At 43.7% G+C, this 15,669-nt stretch overlaps 4 protein-coding genes across 6 annotated transcripts; 1 reads left to right on the top strand and 3 right to left on the bottom strand.

The window, feature by feature from the left end:
• Positions 1 to 205: 205 nt before the first annotated feature.
• ing4 (inhibitor of growth family, member 4) lies at positions 206 to 2,885 on the bottom strand. Of its 2 annotated transcripts, none has more exons than XM_085917880.1 (8): positions 2,766 to 2,885; positions 2,290 to 2,361; positions 2,026 to 2,192; positions 1,840 to 1,954; positions 1,657 to 1,768; positions 1,422 to 1,566; positions 962 to 1,023; positions 206 to 873 (listed from the first exon to the last, which is right to left on the bottom strand). In XM_085917880.1, exons 1-8 carry the CDS (start codon positions 2,800 to 2,802, stop codon positions 834 to 836), a joined length of 750 nt encoding a protein of 249 aa, XP_085774006.1. In that variant the 5' UTR covers positions 2,803 to 2,885; the 3' UTR covers positions 206 to 833. The 2 variants fall into 2 exon arrangements, with proteins under 2 accessions (XP_085774006.1, XP_085774005.1); XM_085917879.1 differs by lacking the exon at positions 2,766 to 2,885 and adding an exon at positions 2,509 to 2,741.
• Positions 2,886 to 3,183: 298 nt separating this feature from the next.
• Positions 3,184 to 7,798, bottom strand: nop2 (NOP2 nucleolar protein homolog (yeast)). Of its 2 annotated transcripts, none has more exons than XM_085917851.1 (16): positions 7,651 to 7,798; positions 7,012 to 7,138; positions 6,868 to 6,910; positions 6,714 to 6,781; positions 6,268 to 6,569; positions 5,900 to 6,122; positions 5,619 to 5,818; positions 5,403 to 5,492; positions 5,242 to 5,329; positions 5,014 to 5,154; positions 4,742 to 4,881; positions 4,578 to 4,667; positions 4,334 to 4,456; positions 4,165 to 4,262; positions 3,931 to 4,067; positions 3,184 to 3,850 (listed from the first exon to the last, which is right to left on the bottom strand). In XM_085917851.1, exons 2-16 carry the CDS (start codon positions 7,115 to 7,117, stop codon positions 3,420 to 3,422), a joined length of 2,280 nt encoding a protein of 759 aa, XP_085773977.1. In that variant the 5' UTR covers positions 7,118 to 7,138; positions 7,651 to 7,798; the 3' UTR covers positions 3,184 to 3,419. The 2 variants fall into 2 exon arrangements, with proteins under 2 accessions (XP_085773977.1, XP_085773978.1); XM_085917852.1 differs by having other exon boundaries at positions 7,012 to 7,171; positions 7,651 to 7,751.
• A 123-nt stretch (positions 7,799 to 7,921) lies between these two features.
• Positions 7,922 to 9,897, top strand: emg1 (EMG1 N1-specific pseudouridine methyltransferase). Its single transcript, XM_085917882.1, has 5 exons — positions 7,922 to 8,106; positions 8,231 to 8,332; positions 8,458 to 8,599; positions 8,677 to 8,882; positions 8,962 to 9,897. Exons 1-5 carry the CDS (start codon positions 7,957 to 7,959, stop codon positions 9,073 to 9,075), a joined length of 714 nt encoding a protein of 237 aa, XP_085774008.1. The 5' UTR covers positions 7,922 to 7,956; the 3' UTR covers positions 9,076 to 9,897.
• kel (Kell metallo-endopeptidase (Kell blood group)) lies at positions 9,189 to 15,375 on the bottom strand. The gene is made up of 17 exons (XM_085917848.1): positions 15,251 to 15,375; positions 14,384 to 14,705; positions 14,085 to 14,309; positions 13,890 to 14,011; positions 13,654 to 13,812; positions 13,514 to 13,585; positions 13,255 to 13,449; positions 12,703 to 12,863; positions 12,364 to 12,622; positions 12,200 to 12,298; positions 12,054 to 12,131; positions 11,538 to 11,644; positions 10,973 to 11,062; positions 10,822 to 10,889; positions 10,600 to 10,754; positions 10,447 to 10,536; positions 9,189 to 10,372 (listed from the first exon to the last, which is right to left on the bottom strand). Exons 1-17 carry the CDS (start codon positions 15,332 to 15,334, stop codon positions 10,226 to 10,228), a joined length of 2,433 nt encoding a protein of 810 aa, XP_085773974.1. The 5' UTR covers positions 15,335 to 15,375; the 3' UTR covers positions 9,189 to 10,225.
• Between the last annotated feature and the right edge of the window lie 294 nt (positions 15,376 to 15,669).

The following is a 15,669-nucleotide window of genomic DNA, read 5'->3' as shown; positions in this document are numbered from 1 at the left end:
CGCCACTTACAGGGAAATGTTTATAGTAAATCCACGAAGCGACTTTGGTTTACTGTGAATTTAATTTATATTTTGAGGGAATATATTCAATCAATCCACCATGTATCCTGATCCGCTCTATGGAGCACGTTTAAATCAAGGTACTGAATGGAAATGAAAAGCCATACCCCCCCCCCCCCCCAAGAAAACACAACAGACATGAATTTGAGGTAGTAGCTGTATTCAAATGATTGATAACACAATCACATCCTCCCTCCTTGGACCAATATTCCAGCTACAGCGATGACAATTCTTTTCACAAAATGCTTTGCACTCTAAACGGCACTCGATCAAAATGCTAAAATAAATTTGTCTCTAATAAAGGGATGACTAATACTTTCTCATCTGTGATCACACTATTTTTGTCTTCTTACCTCTCAAATAAAACAGTGAGGTTTGTTCGCCATGGCATAAAAAAGGAGCTACACAACAAAGAAACAAACCAAAAATTATAAACGGCCAGGTTATTTTTTTTCAAGAGAAAATACTTTACATTTTGCATGTGAATGGTCGTTGCATCATGCAAATTCAAACCATTATACCGTTTGGGGCAGTTGTAGTGTTTATTACTTAAACAAAACATTTTAAGAGCACCAATGTAACTAAGTGAAAAAAAAAATGTTTTTAAATACACCAGAAACCACTTCGTCACACACTGCATCAGACCAAGGCAAATACAAAAAAAAAAGGGACAAATACAGCACCTTAATGTTAAGGATGATGAAAAAAAATTCTTCATTCAAGAAGAATCACACCCACCCCTTCGAATCAGCGTTTATTCCGGGATAACTGTTTTATTTTCTCTTTCTGTCTTGGGAGCAGCGTGGACAATACCTGCATGAAGAACATAGACACTTGGATTACACGGCATGAGTAGGGAAAAGAGATTGGCCAGAACATTGTGAATTCACGGGTTTCTTACCATTTGCCTCGTGGTTTGGTGGTCAGACCCACACACGCAAAATGGAACCACTCAATGGAGCACTGCAGACAAAAACGTCCGTGTAAGGCTAAAACATTCAACTCAGAGGCTTGGATCAATTTCACCCAGGAGACATTGCCTGTACGTGTGGTCTGAGTAATCAATCACTCAGCGTGTCTGTCATCTGTGACCTTATTTAAAAGATTTGCCATTTTCCTTTCATTTTTTTATGACATTTTTACTGCTTCCATAAAAAAGGCTATTTGCTTACTGATAAAATCAAAATAATGGGCCAAATACATTACGGAAACTGACATGATACATTTACTAGAATTTATAGTCTCAGTTGCATAGTGAATGAATGAAGAATGTTGCAGTTGGAACTTATTAGATTGTATAATATATCGAAAATAATACAATTGCAATTCGGCTCATGCTGGACACGAGCACGACGACTCACATCTGTGTTGTCGCAGCCGATCATCTCGCCATAAGACACCTGATGGCACAGACAATAGGTGGGCTCGTTGGGATCCACTGGCATGTCCAGCACATCAGATGGGTGCACATTCCCAAAGTTGGCGGAGGGGGTGTTGAATTCACCCCTGATGGCACAAAAAAAAAAAGAAATAAGGCCTGAAAGACCAAAATGTGACAAAATAACAAAGCAGCCAAATAGCAGAAGGCAAACATACGTTTGAAGGAGTTTAACTTTCTTCTGGGCGCTTTTGGGACTACCGTCTTCATCGGAGCTTTTGACTTTAGATCTCGTTTTAGCCGACTTCTTTTCCTTTTGTCTGGTGTCAACTGAAATTACACAACATGGATTAACTGTCTGGGCGTACGGGAGGAGGCATCCATATTGACGCGGCACAAACCTTTCTTTCCTTTACTGGAGGTGGAATCATAATCCGTGCTCTCGATTTGTTTTTCCTTCAGGTCAGCTTCGAAACGGGCCAGGTCTGTGTCCAGGCGTCTGATGTGCTTGTCCACCTAAACACAAACGCTTGTCATAAATTTGATAAAGCACACACCAATGTCGTTTCAAAACATCTGATACTCACCATCTCATAGGTCTGCATGGCCAGTTGCACTTTGTCATCGCCAAATTCTTTGCACTTGCTGTATGATTGCTGGATTTGCCTCAGTATGGACAGCTTTTGCTCGGAGGAAAGAGTCCGAGCATTTGATGTGTATTCTTTAGCAAGGGAATCTATCTGTCCTTTGAGATCTGCAGGAAACCGTTAACATTGAGTAATTATTCAGTAAACACTGAATAATTACACTGCTATACTCCATGTGTAGATTCCTTAAAATTCATTTCTCACCTTCTGTGCGTTGATCTAAATCCCGCATCAGATTGAAGTTTCTCTGCAACTCGAAGGGCAAGTTCTCTATGCCTGGTGTGACAAAGAAAAATGGGTTAAAGACATGTTTACTATAAATGGAGTAAAAAAAAAACCAGGCAGCTCGCTCCCGTTCATGTGCAGCTCAATGTCGACAGGTTAGTTTCAAGCATTCGTACCAATAATCATGTATGTGTATACTTAAAGGGTGTGTTGATGAACTAAACGCGAGGAATTGAACGTTGAGTCGCCATTTTAATGCATTTCCCTCCCAAGCTGATCGTTGCATTTGCGACAATCCAGCAACTAGACCGAGCCAGGCGCTGCCGAATCGTTGGGGAACAGATGAAGATTCACGTTCTGTCCGTTTTTCGAATACAAAATAACGACATTGTATTCTGCTGTTATCGCACTTTCTAAAGCATCACGGATGCGTTTTATCTCGATAAATAGCTTACTGTCCAAATAATGCTCCAAATACATCCCCGCCGCCATCTTGGAAAATGTAAACAACACAGCTTCCGGTCAGCCGAGAGCCGCCTCTGATTGGTTGTTCCCAGACAAGACGCCGATAGAAGATTTTGCAGTGAAAAGTTCCGATTTAGAAAATTGGAAAAGTAAAATAATCGATGTAAATTAAGGTGGGAATTCAGCGTCACATTACAGTTCAGTCCAAATCTTCATACGAATAATGAATTGGATGGGAAACATAGTGGAAATAGGTTGGTTTCCAGTCCAACCACATACAAAATGCGCTGGGTAAGCCAACAGTTTGAGTGTCCCCAAAATGACGATAAGTGCTATAGAAAATGGATTTAACTGGATGTCAGATGAAGTTTGAGTAAAGCCAACACTGCAAAATGATTAAAGAACACGGGTGCCTAAGAAATTTATTGTCAGGCTTATGCGAGACCCCCATTCATATAATTCCATCAACAAAACAAATATAATTGCTATTTCATGGTACAATAAAAAAGCCCAGCACAATATCTGTACGTCTGTAGTTACTTTAGCTATGCTTGAATCGGTTGTGGAGAGATTGTTGCATACATCTCCAAAATGACCCAACAAAGCTCTTTTTTTAATAACCTTCTAAACACAAACTCATTTTTTTATGATCTCGTTTGTTTCTTTCTATTCTTTGTATTCTTCCCCATTGTTTTCTTAGCTTGTTGTTTCTTTTTCCAATTTTTGTTGAAATTATTTCCCATTTTATTCTTAGCTTTCATGGGGTTCTCTTTCTGGTTGGCCCGCTTCTTCTCAAATCTGCTCCCAGCCTTCTTCCCCGCTTTCGTCGTAGCCACGGCGGGCATCTTGGTCCCTTGTCCCGTCACAGTATCTCTGTCCATCCTGGCTATCTTAGCTTTTTTCGGTCCAGCAGGAGAGTTGTTTTTCCCTTTCGCTTGGAAGTGAGGCCCTTTTTTTGTTGCTGTTCCATTTATTTTAGCCTCCTGCTTTAACTCGCCCACCTCGCCGGGGACGACCTTCTTGGTCTGGTCCGCTTTGGCCTCTTTTTCGTTCGGAGCGTCTGCCGTATCTTCTTCTGCAATAGGGACACAAACAAATTATTCCATAATCAATTCATACTGAAAGACAGCAAGACGTGCGGTCAGAAGCGTGTACCTTTCGCTGCGGGTGCAGTTGGAATCACGTTGGAGAATTTTTTAAACTTGGCCACAAAAAAGCCGTCCATGTTGTGAGTGTGGGGGTAAAACCGCCTGGTGAGCTGCAGAGTCGGGTGGAACCGGTGAGCTCTGAACCTGAATGAATACACAAAGACCAGATACAGTGATTTTGACTTAATCGCAACATATGATGAAAACAAAGGTTTGTATAAAAAAAAGTCAGTCTTGTTACCTGGTGAAGCCCTCCTTGCCAAAATCCAGTCCGGTGGGAACCAATTTGACATTCCTCTTCTTCAACGCGTAGTCCACCACCCATTCATTCTCCTCCACCTGACACAAAATATTTTGTCACAAAAGCCAGACGTGCGTGCCAATGTCCATCCCATAGGCGGAAAACGAACCATCACGGAGCACGTGCAGTAGACCAGATATCCTCCCGAGGTGGACTGGGCGTTGACAGAGTCGATGGCGGACATGAGCAACTCTTTCTGCAAGTGGGCGGCGCGCAGGATGTCAGCTTCATCCTGTCAGGAAAGTCGACACATAAGCGACATTGCTACAACCAAATCTTTAAACTTTTGAATTGACAACATTTACAAGGATAATATTTCAATGCATTTTCTCCCTCTGAAAATTGCGCTTTACCTTGTTGGTCTTCACAGCGGGGTCTTTAGCGATGATGCCTGTTCCGGAGCACGGAGCATCGAGGAGCACTCTGTCGAAGCCGCCCAGGACCTGCGTTGCAACGAGTCTTAGCGCACAACAACGAGTTCCAACTCAGCGTGTCAACAAACATCGATTCGCGTCACCTTTGGGAATTTCCTGCCGTCGTAGTTGCACACGAGCGTGTTGGTGACGCCCAGACGGTGGATGTTGCCCACCACACTCTTCAATCGGTCAGCGTTGGCATCATTAGCGATGACCACCCCTGTGTTTTTCATCAGCTGAGCTAAGAGAGGCAGAAAATATTAGTAAACATGCTTCAAGACGTAAACGCATTCTCCGCAATCCAATGAGATCCAATACAAGATGCGTGTGTGTTCATTTTTGTGATTTTAAAGGAATCGACCAAAGCCGTTACCGATATAAGTGGTTTTTCCTCCCGGGGCGGCGCTCATGTCCAACACGGTCTCGCCCTCCTGCGGCGCAAGCGCCATTACTGGCAAAAAGCTGGAAGCACCTTGCAGCATATACTGACCAGACAGGTACTCCGGAGTGGCGCCTATGTCATAACATAGCCGCAAAGTCATTTGTCAGCATTTTAAGCTTCAAGAAGAGGTCATCATGGTTGACCGGAGGGCAAACTCACCAATGGGGACAGAGGAATCGTAAATGACTAAACCCACTTTGGACCATTTTCCTAGTGGATCCAGGTTCACACCTCTGTTGATTAGGGCCTAAAAAAAAAAAGTTTGAATATCTTTCTATCATATAATTATGATTATGTAAAGGCCATCTGTGCGCATTTACCTGAGCGAGGTCTCTCCTCCTGGTTTTCAATGTGTTGGTTCGAATGGTGACCGGCCTGTGAACTTCATTCGCCTCAAGGAACTCCACCAACTGTAAGTGAGAAAAACATGCATGGTAAAACTGCTAAAACGCGAGCTGCGTTCACGGCGATCATCTAGTTCTCTCATCTTCACTCCCGCTCGCAAGTGAAGGCAACATCGTTTTTCGAACACGCACCTCCGAGGGCGGGAAGAGCTCGATGAACTTCTCGACGAGGAACTCGTTGTAGCTGTAGTAGGTGCAAAGATCATTTTTGAGCAGAGCGACGTACTCTACTCTCGCTTTCCCCGGCTCTCTTTTCGACACAAAGTTACAAAGGACGTCAATGTTGTCCTTGATTCTTTGGTGGATCGTCTTCAGGTCCACAGGCAGGACTCCTGGTTTGTGCAGATGACAAACGGATGTAGAAGTTTCGGTAAGCTTGATTTTTGTACATTTATATAGTTTCTAGAACTAACCTTCTTTCTCACTCTCCTCCGGTCTCGGAAGCCTGAACTGGTCCAAGTCGTCTACGTTGGTTTGCAATGTTTCTTCCTCTTCATCATCTGATTTTTTATCAGCCTCTTTGTCATCATCCACCGCATCATCGTCATCATCGTCATCCTCTTCATCATCACTCTCAAGCCCCATAGTTTGCTTCAGCTTCTTTTGTTTCTTGGCTGCACGCTCAATGGGGAGAAGCTAAAAAGTGATACAAGCGGAAATTAGAATCATAACAGGTTTTAGTTTAAAAAAATTCCAAGGACATCTACTTGTAATCTTTCTTTGAGACTAATTGCAACCTGCTGATGGTTGGAATAGTTGGGACACAGTTTACTTGACGTACCTCCTCTTCGTCACTTTCCTCTTCATCAAGAACACCGTAGTCATCTACCATTTCTTCATCATCATCGTCGTCATCATCTTCCTCCTCCAATTCTTTCATCCCCAGTTGTGTGTTCATCTTTGCTTGGTTCTTTCCTTCATTCTTCTTCGATGGCGGCGGCGGAGCTCCGACTTCTGCCTCCTCTTCGTCAAAATCGTCTTCTTCCTCCCAGTGCTCGTCGCTGTCATCCTCATCGTCGGATTGCTCCAGCTTGCGCTTCCTCTTTGTCGGCTTCAGCCATTTGCTGTTCTCGTCTGTGAAACCTTCAGAGACCAAACGTGAGCAGCCATTAACTTAGGGACTTATGAAATCTTGAATTTAGAATAACATTTAGAATGTAAAGGACTCTTTAACTTCTGCTATCAACCCAGACATTGTAGAGGAATTATAATTGCTACAGTACTTACCTTTCTTAGTCTGCTCCTCAGCAGCTGCTTTGGCCTTCGTCAAAGTGTTGGCGATTTTTTTTGCGTTCCTGTCAAAATCAATCATCACATGAATGAGTAAGATGCAGCTGAATATACTGCACCTTTGTGTTATGTAATATCAGCAATAGCTGACCTTTTCCTGGCTCTTCTTGACTGACGTTTTTGCTCCGATTCCTCTGCAGGCAGACAGCCAAAGTCAGTCAAATGGATTTTTTTTTTGCATGACAATGAACACATTTCTTGTTGTGTAAAAATCACAAGAAAAGCACATAGTCACCATCTTTTACGAATTTGGTTAACTCTGTTTCAGCCCCTTGCTGCTTTCTGGCTTTCCGCCCGGGACCTCGTTTCACCTTGTTGGCGGGATCCAACCTGCGACCCATGATGCCTCGCTACAAGGACACCTTGAAAAGACCAAAACAGAGGATGCTCAGCGCCTGTGCAAAATAACAAACAATAGAGATGTAGTGACTTTCATAATTTTAGTATCTGATATTGTACTTAAGTTGAGCCATTATTAAAAATCATTGCATTTTACTGTCATAATTGTTATCAATTATCCGGGTTGTGACTATTTGCAACTGGTTCCTCATATTTTGAACAGGTTATATGGCAATACAAGTGGGCCAAAATATGATGCTGTACACAAAGGGTGTAAGCGCAGATAGGACAAAAAACAATATATTAATCTAATTTGTGACCACGATGTCCATATACGTTAAATATTCACTTCACGTTGAACTGACTACAAGCTACCATTTGACGGAATGTGCATTTATTTATCGGACAGGAGTTAGACGCTTTGGCTATTTGCGACTGCACATAGCATCATTTATGCAATTAGTGGAGACTATTGTCACAACAATGATAATAATGATAATGATTGCCACAAAGTCAACAACTGTTTTTCACTTACGTTTTGTCCAATTTCTGATAGCAAGTTGAACGAAAAGCACACGCGTGAATTTTCAGAAGACACGTTGTGGGTGAACTTCCGGCACGCTATGATGACGTCTATTGTGCCCTAATTTTTTTTTAGTGCGCTGACACTCTCAAAATCGTAGCTTTAGATAAGATATATGTATTTTATATTTTACATGCTTGAGACTTCAGTGAGACCCTTAAAAGCGTTTAGTTTTGCATTTTAAAATTAATTGTGACGCGCGCATGTCCATGTACTGACGTTTTCATTGTGCGACCGTTGGTAACTGAAGAATTCAAGATGGCGGCCGCCGATGGGAAGAAGCGTGGTCTTGAGCATTTGGACGAATATGAACCAAAACCTGCCAAACTTCTCCGCAGCCTACACGATCGCATGGCGGAAAGGCGTCTTGTTGTTGTTCTTGAGGGCGCCTCTCTAGAAACGGTCAAGGTAAAACAGCAGCAAAGTCCTACAGTTTATTTCTAAAAAAATAAGCAAGGTGATGTGCAGATAAAAGTATAAGTGGGTGAATGATTTCTTGAAAACATAATTTCAATGGCACAAACTGTTACAGACTGGGAAATCTTTTGAGTTGTTGAACTGTGACCAACACAAAAACATCATCATCAAAAGTGGAAGAAATCCAGGCGATATAAGACCAGACATCACACATCAGGTAATCATATTTGTCAACATTCTTGAAGCATGTGTACCTCGGCTATTTGAGTACATTACAGTATCCTGCAAAACATACATTGAAGCATTTTGTGCCAATGTAAACATGAGATTTTCTTCCACTAGTGTCTGCTCATGTTGATGGACAGTCCACTGAACAGAGCAAGCCTGCTGCAGGTTTACATCCACACTGAGAAGAACGCCTTAATAGAGATCAACCCGCAGACGCGCATTCCAAGAACCTTTCAGCGCTTCTGTGGGCTTATGGGTAATTTTACCACATCAATATGAATTTTGCTCATCATTCTGTCTGAGCCATGCTGCCAATGTAATTTCCACTTTCAGTTCAACTGCTGCACAAGCTGAGCGTGCGAGCATCTGATGGTCCGCAGAGGCTCATGAAAATGATCAAAAATCCTGTGTCGGACCACTTGCCCCCCGGCTGCCCGCGCATCTCCACCTCTTTCTCCGCCGGAGAGGCTGTTTGTCCTCGCACCGTGGTGCCCGAGGGGCCGGCCACTGTGGTGATTGGTGCTTTTGCACATGGAGCGGTGAGTAACGTTTTTTTTTTTTTTTTCTGCATCTGCCGTTGGCGTCCAGGCGTGTTTTACTCCTCAGCCTCTTTTGCAGGTGAACGTCGACTACACAGAGAAGACGGTGTCCATCAGTAACTACCCACTTTCCGCCGCACTCACCTGTGCCAAGATGTGTTCGGCTTTTGAGGAAGTTTGGGGCGTCTTATGATCAATGTTGGCCTGGCAGAACATCCACCATTTTTTTTTTTATGGACTGGTTGCAGATTTTTATGCGTGGACATTACGTGGATCCTATTTTCTATGATGACAATGTTATGATACCAACATTTTTCTACAGTCATTGTTCTCATATCAGAGCCTGTTCAATCATTATCATGGAATCTGTATGCTACATTAATACAAATAGACCATGATAGTTTATTTTAGAACAGAACACAAATAAATACCGAACATAATTGTGCAAATAATACAGCACGCAAACAAGGCTCATAATACAAAAATAGTCCTCTTACACATCACTTGGTGAAATGCAACGACAGTTTTCGTATGTACACAATGTTACAGCGCATCTGAGGATATACTGGTATTGATCATAAAGTGGGCAGACCATGGAAATTTTTATTTGTTGTATCTAAACATTTGTATGTCTGTCGTGCCTACCCACTCGACAAGTATGAAATGAAAATGAAAACAACCAAGAAAATCCTTCTGCCTATTTCTGTAAATGTTTCTCTGCCAATGACCTGGCAGCTAGACTGGCCAAAGTTCCAGTTTCAAATGGCGGTCAAAGCTAACTAAAAGCTAAGCAAATCTGGAGGGAGAGCAAATTAGCATTGGCTAACAGTGTCGCTGTTGTTGGCGTCAGATAAGCATGAGAGTCATTTACAGCGCTGTGCAAGGTAAGTAGAGCTGCAAAGAGGTCTTGGATGCTAACTTTTGATAAGTGGCACTTTATTGCTTGTTCAGGTTGTCAACGTGACTGTGATGCCAATTGTATTTGATTTCCATATGCCACATACACGCAGTTTAATATATGGACTGCTTTTTTTTTTTTAATTGTCCAATCGTTCACCTCCACCCCACGCACACCCACACACACACTACCAATCCACTCTGGCCTCGGCTTCCATCAGAAGAAGCAAACAGCAGGCCGTAACGCACGCACACTCGCCTGTCAGCATCCAGCCCACCGGTCGTCATGGTAACAAAATCCCGACCTACCATTGGTCAAACAGATCGTGGGTCGGCCCCTAAAACGGGCTAATTTCAACAAGACAAGTTACAAACGTGTTATTAAGACACTCAAAAACTGTTTTGAGTTATGAAAAGAAATGCATAATATTTCTCCCGCAACACTTTCAACAGCCGTGCGACGAATATCGGCGAGTTGTTTTGGGGCATTGCAAACTTGTGGGACAAAGATGAGATTTGGCACAAACGACTGTGACGAGGAAGGATGGCTCGAGAGGCATCAAGTGCTGATAGCGGTCAGCATCACAGTTGACCTGCGGGTGGAGGACACGAGTGAGTTGGTTGCGGCATAAAAATGACTTAAATGCTCGCACACACTCTCAAGTACCTGAGAGAACGCCACAAAAAACAGACGAGTGGTAGAGAATCCCGAGATGGACGTGTCTGCTGGCTGCTTCTTCAAACTCTTCTGATACGCCTATCGAAGAAAAGCCGCTGTTATTCTCTTACATTGGAAACACCCCAAACTCAGATTCCGGACCTCCAGTGCTATCTGCAGTGCCGAAAACTGCAGCCAAACTTCCTGCTGCTGGGCCGTGGGAAGCGGAGGTGCCTGGCTCTCATTGTTGGTCACCGAGTGGTAGCTGGACCACACGCATTGGCCCACATCGCGCACCGTCACGCTCTGCGAGTAAACTACAAAAAAACGACACAAACGACGACATCAACGCAGGGTTGATATTTGCGTGCAAAGTTTTCTTACTGTCAGGTAGAAGCACGTGAAGGAGATCTTTGGCCAGAAGGAATCCCAGCACGCCGTAATTCATAGCTCTGTTCAATGAAAGAGAGAATTACATGATTGTTTCAAAAAAAAAAAATAGATCAACATAATTGCGCAAAAGCTCATTACTCACCTCGGGTATGTGGGATGGAAGAGAGGAGGGATAAAAATTCCCATGGGAATGCTCAGCTCATTTCCCAGAAGAGACGGCGTGACAGACAGACTTGGGAAAACAAATCAATTAAGGTTTGTACGAATGCGCATTGCATGGAATATACCGTATTTTCCGGATTATAAGGCGCACCTAAAAAGCTAAAATCTTCTCAAAAGCCGACAGTGCGCCTTATAGTCCGGTGTGCCTTATATATGGACCAAATTCCTAAATTTAAACTGGCCCGAAGCATTGTGTCATAAAGTCAATCATAAGTGGCCTGCTGAAGACTATGAATCAAAAAGACTATGGATCATTATTTTGTGATTATTAAGTAATTTGTTGCGTCTGAAGTTGAAATAAAAAAGATAAAATGGAGAATGATTTGATTTGGATGAAAAATCTGACATGATGCATCAATGGTGCGCCTTATAGTCCGGTCCGCCTTATATAAGGATAAAGTTTTAAAATGGGCCATTCAATGAATGTGCGCCTTATAGTCCGGTGCGCCTTATAGTCTGGAAAATACGGTAAGTGAGACACGCACATATCACCGCTGATCCAGTCATCATGCAAGAGTCTGCTACGCCGCTTTTGCAAGAAGGACAGCAGCTGCAGGTAGTTGGAGAAGAAGCTGTCGAAGCTGACGGACATCTGGAATTGCACAAGCGCAGAGTCGGTAAACAGCCTTATCTTTTTGAGCGCTGACAAGGAATTTTGAGTCAAGGCAGGAGCAAAAAAAAAAAAAAATAATTTAAATAAATACATTCCTAAGTCCTGCCTGAACCAAGAAGTGGCTTGATAATATGCTAACGGACAATCGTAAACACTCAATGTCTATTCGACTGTTTTCATTAGGGTGCGCATTCAAATCCACCCCCTTCCAAAAAATGATCATTTCAATACATCTTTTTAATCATCCATCTGAAAATATCACATTATTCTCTGGTTCACCTAGAAGGGCTAAACTGAAAAGTAATGAACAAGATCGCACATTGAACATAAGATGAATCCGTGTAAGAATCGTGTTTACATTCCATTCCTATTTTGGAAATTCATTTACCTCAGAATAAAGCAGGTCAAGCTCAGCCTCACTTGATTTTTCTTTTGTAGTCCCAATTTTTGGAGTTACAGACTGACTCTGAAAGCAGAGAAACCATTATTTGTAGCCACTGTGAGGTTCAAAGGCAAACTTGTGCTCTTCATCACCTTATTCATAACAAACTGGAGAGTCTTCTGATTGTGCCACTTGAGTTTGTAAAGTTGGGACTTGAAGGAGGACAGGATATTTTCAACAAGCTCTTCCGCCTGCCCGACAACAAAGACGTTGGGTGGAAATATGTCACGTTAATGCGCTCGCGACGTCTCCTCACCTCCCCGCCAGAGACGTTTTCTCCAAACAGATGTGCCAGAACCCCTTCGAAGCCTCGCTCGGTTTCCAGCACGCAGCGTTTCCAGCGAGGGGCCGCGGTGAAGCCTTCACTCAGAGGCTTTGAGTCAAGATCGCCTTGCCTCACTCCTACGTGGCCCAGAACCACTGAAAAATTATTTGCAGTTTCCGAGAATCTGGAGTCCAGGGCGGGCAGCAGGGTTTGGAGCAAGTTGAGCAGCATGAAGGTGTGGAGGGGGCCACTGGGCACAACGACAGCGGGTCCTGAGACTAAGCGGGGAAAGCGCGAAAGGGAAGGTGCCGGATGGGGCACTTACAGTACCTGGGGCTCAGCTCGTGACCGCTCCTCCATTTCCTGATGATGTGGGACATCTGCACCACATAAGGCAAGTTGTGCAGGAGGACGCGCTCGTCTTCCGTGAGCGGCTCGGAATGGAACGCGGCCCGCAGGCAACCCAGCCAGTCCACAGCTGGTGCCTTGCTCTGTGGACCAACATTGGATGAGATGAATATGACAGAACAGGAAGCAATTGGAAAAAATACTAGTTATGTTCCTGGGGGATCTCCACAACCTCAATTTGTTCTGTGGATCACTTTTTTTTATATTTACAGTTGCACTAAATGAGGCGTTTCCATTTCCAGGAAATAAACACCAAGAAAAAATGAAGTGACATTGTCATTGATATTTTATTTTGTTGACTAAACTGTCTTTTTACTCTTAGCTATTTATTAGCTTTCGGTAATTTTACTGTCAATTGCAGCACTTTGTATGTATGGTATGGGCCTTTACTTGCCAATTTTTGCTCCCCACTCGATGCTCCAAAGCTAACAAAGAAAAAAAATAACGTCCAGTATAAGCAATTGAAAGGGTCACCTGCAGCTCCTTGATGGTCAACGGCTGAGAGAGCTGCCCTTTAGCCTTGCGATGGCTCAGAGGCGCCATGGCAACGGCGAGCTCGGAAGACAACGAAACGAAGGCGCCGACGTGGATCATGCTGCTGCTGCTGTCCGGCGGGGATCCCAGCAGGGCCAGGTACCGACTGCACGAATCCAAGAAAGGATGCAGCGTCTAAGCGAGCAAGAGTGCGTAAGTACAACGACACAGAGACACGCCGACGGAATATTTTACCAACCTCCCTTATAACTTGAGACTTTTCCTTCTCGCTGTTCCATTCGATCGGGATCAACAGGTCGGGCTGATCGATCTGCAGGCAGAGCGAAGGCCTCAACACCGTGTGGCATGTTGGAAGGCATGTGAATATAGAAGACTGACCTGTATGTATCGTTTGGTGGTCTCGCCGGACGTATCGGTGGGGTCTTTGTCCACGTAGGCGTTGAAGAAGGGGAAGGTGGCGTAGTCACGCATCAGGACGCTGAGGGTGGAGTTGAAGTCAGTCTGATTCCACTGGCCCGACACGGACCAACCTCCAAGCTGCGGCCAGTGTGACAACACGTGGCGATATGAACAAGATGTGTCTCAATACTTTTGTCCGTTTTGCATCGACTCACTTTGTGGATGAGCGCGAGGAAAGGCTCCTCTCCAGCGATATCCAAGGATTTAGTGTCCAAGCAGGTACGATAAAAATCTTTTGCTTTCTTCACAGCTGAACTCGCAAGCCCGTCATTTGATTCTACAAAAAGTAAAAAACATTTTTTATTGGTTCTAATGTTTGAATGGTCAAAAATGGGTCAAGATTCCCTTACCTAAAATTTTCCTGAGATACTGCAGCAGCTCAGTTTTTCTGTCCAGCGTCCTCTTTTCTTGTACGTCTCTTCTGGATTTTTCTCTCTGGTGTCCTTGTGCTTCGGATGAAGGTCCGTCGGGTCCGCATGAGAACAGGAAGTAGTCGCAGGGGTGTGTAAAAGGGTCCGCTGACATAGAGAGATGAACCGAGGCCCTCTGACAGGCTGAGGAATTACAAGGGCTTGCTACAAGGAAGGAGACAAATTAGAACTCCGGACAATATCTTCATTTAAGGCGTTTCGCGTGTATTTGGGCCCACCGAGAACTTCCTGCTTCCAGTTCCCGCCACGAAGAGAGCGATGTATGTAGTAAACCATCCCAAGTAAAACGACGCACAAACAGAAGGCCAAAACGAAAGCCAAGAGTGAACACCTGCGCTTTATCCACCCCGGTTTCGTTCGTTCAGCGGCTCGCTGGTCCTCGAGGTCTGATTCGGAGTCGACTTCGGAAGCTCCGGCTTGATTTGTTGCTGGGCCTCGGCGGGGGTCTTGGGTAGAGAGTTTCAGCTGAAACAAAGATGGGTTGGGAAGGAAGTCTGTCTTGGGTTCTGGCTGTGATGACGACTGCGCTGAGGGCTCAGGCTAGGAAATTTATGAAACAAGGCAAACCCTGATTAACGACGATGATGCTAGCAGGGTATTTATATCTTTCCTGTTCATTTTAATGCTATGCTATGATTACAGATGTGTCATGTGACCAACAGATTCTTAAAAGACAACATGGTAGACACAGGACGATATATCTCGATTGTTTTGGTCATTTTCAAGAAAACCATGAGAAAGTTTTTGTCATCATGATTATATTTGTCGACATAAATTGCTCCAGAGTTTGATCATCTGTCAACAGTAGGAGACAGATGGAAGTCTAGTGGCTGAAAATGTGATTAGCAATTAGTCAAAGTCAATTTTTAGAAAATAGGCGTAAAGTTGACGCTTTGATTAACCGACTGAACCCCTACTGCTCCTTCTGGACTGTGGAACAGCAATTACACAATTACAAAGAAAAAAAAATTATCGAAAGTATTTTGTAACTGTACCAGAGCCAAAAGTCACATCGTGATACTGTGACTTGTTTACAAATGTAAAGACACAAAATAAACACACACAAAAAAGGTTTTCTGTCCTACCTGAGGCCCCTTTGGAGTTTCACTCATCCTTAACATTTGGTTGTCTTTCTGCGTTTCTCCAGCGGCGTTGACCATCTTTAACATCTTGCGTAAGTGTTTGAGCTTGGGCCGTCCCCCCACCTCCTCCGTCATCTCAACTCAGCCGTCATCTGCTCTTATCAGTCAGTTCATTCTTCTTGCCAGACTGATAAAAAAAAAAAAAAAAAAACTTCTCCTGCACATATACACTGCAGATGGTATTTTTAGTTTGTGTCCAGGTACTTTCAAGGTCTGCTGGAGGTGATTAAATGCTGATAAACAAGGTTGCAATCTGGAACATAGCATTTTCCCTAATGTATAGATCACAAGTCTGACAACAGTGAACAGATAGATTCACGGAAATTGACTTTAGATTATTGTTACGCTGCAATGAAGATGTG

This window comes from Syngnathus leptorhynchus, chromosome 8, assembly GCF_054491065.1.
Source record: "Syngnathus leptorhynchus isolate UIUO chromosome 8, UIUO_Slep, whole genome shotgun sequence".
Taxonomy (NCBI): Eukaryota; Metazoa; Chordata; class Actinopteri; order Syngnathiformes; family Syngnathidae; genus Syngnathus; species Syngnathus leptorhynchus.
Note: the sequence above shows the minus strand (reverse complement) of the source record. Positions and strands in the feature narration are given on the sequence as shown.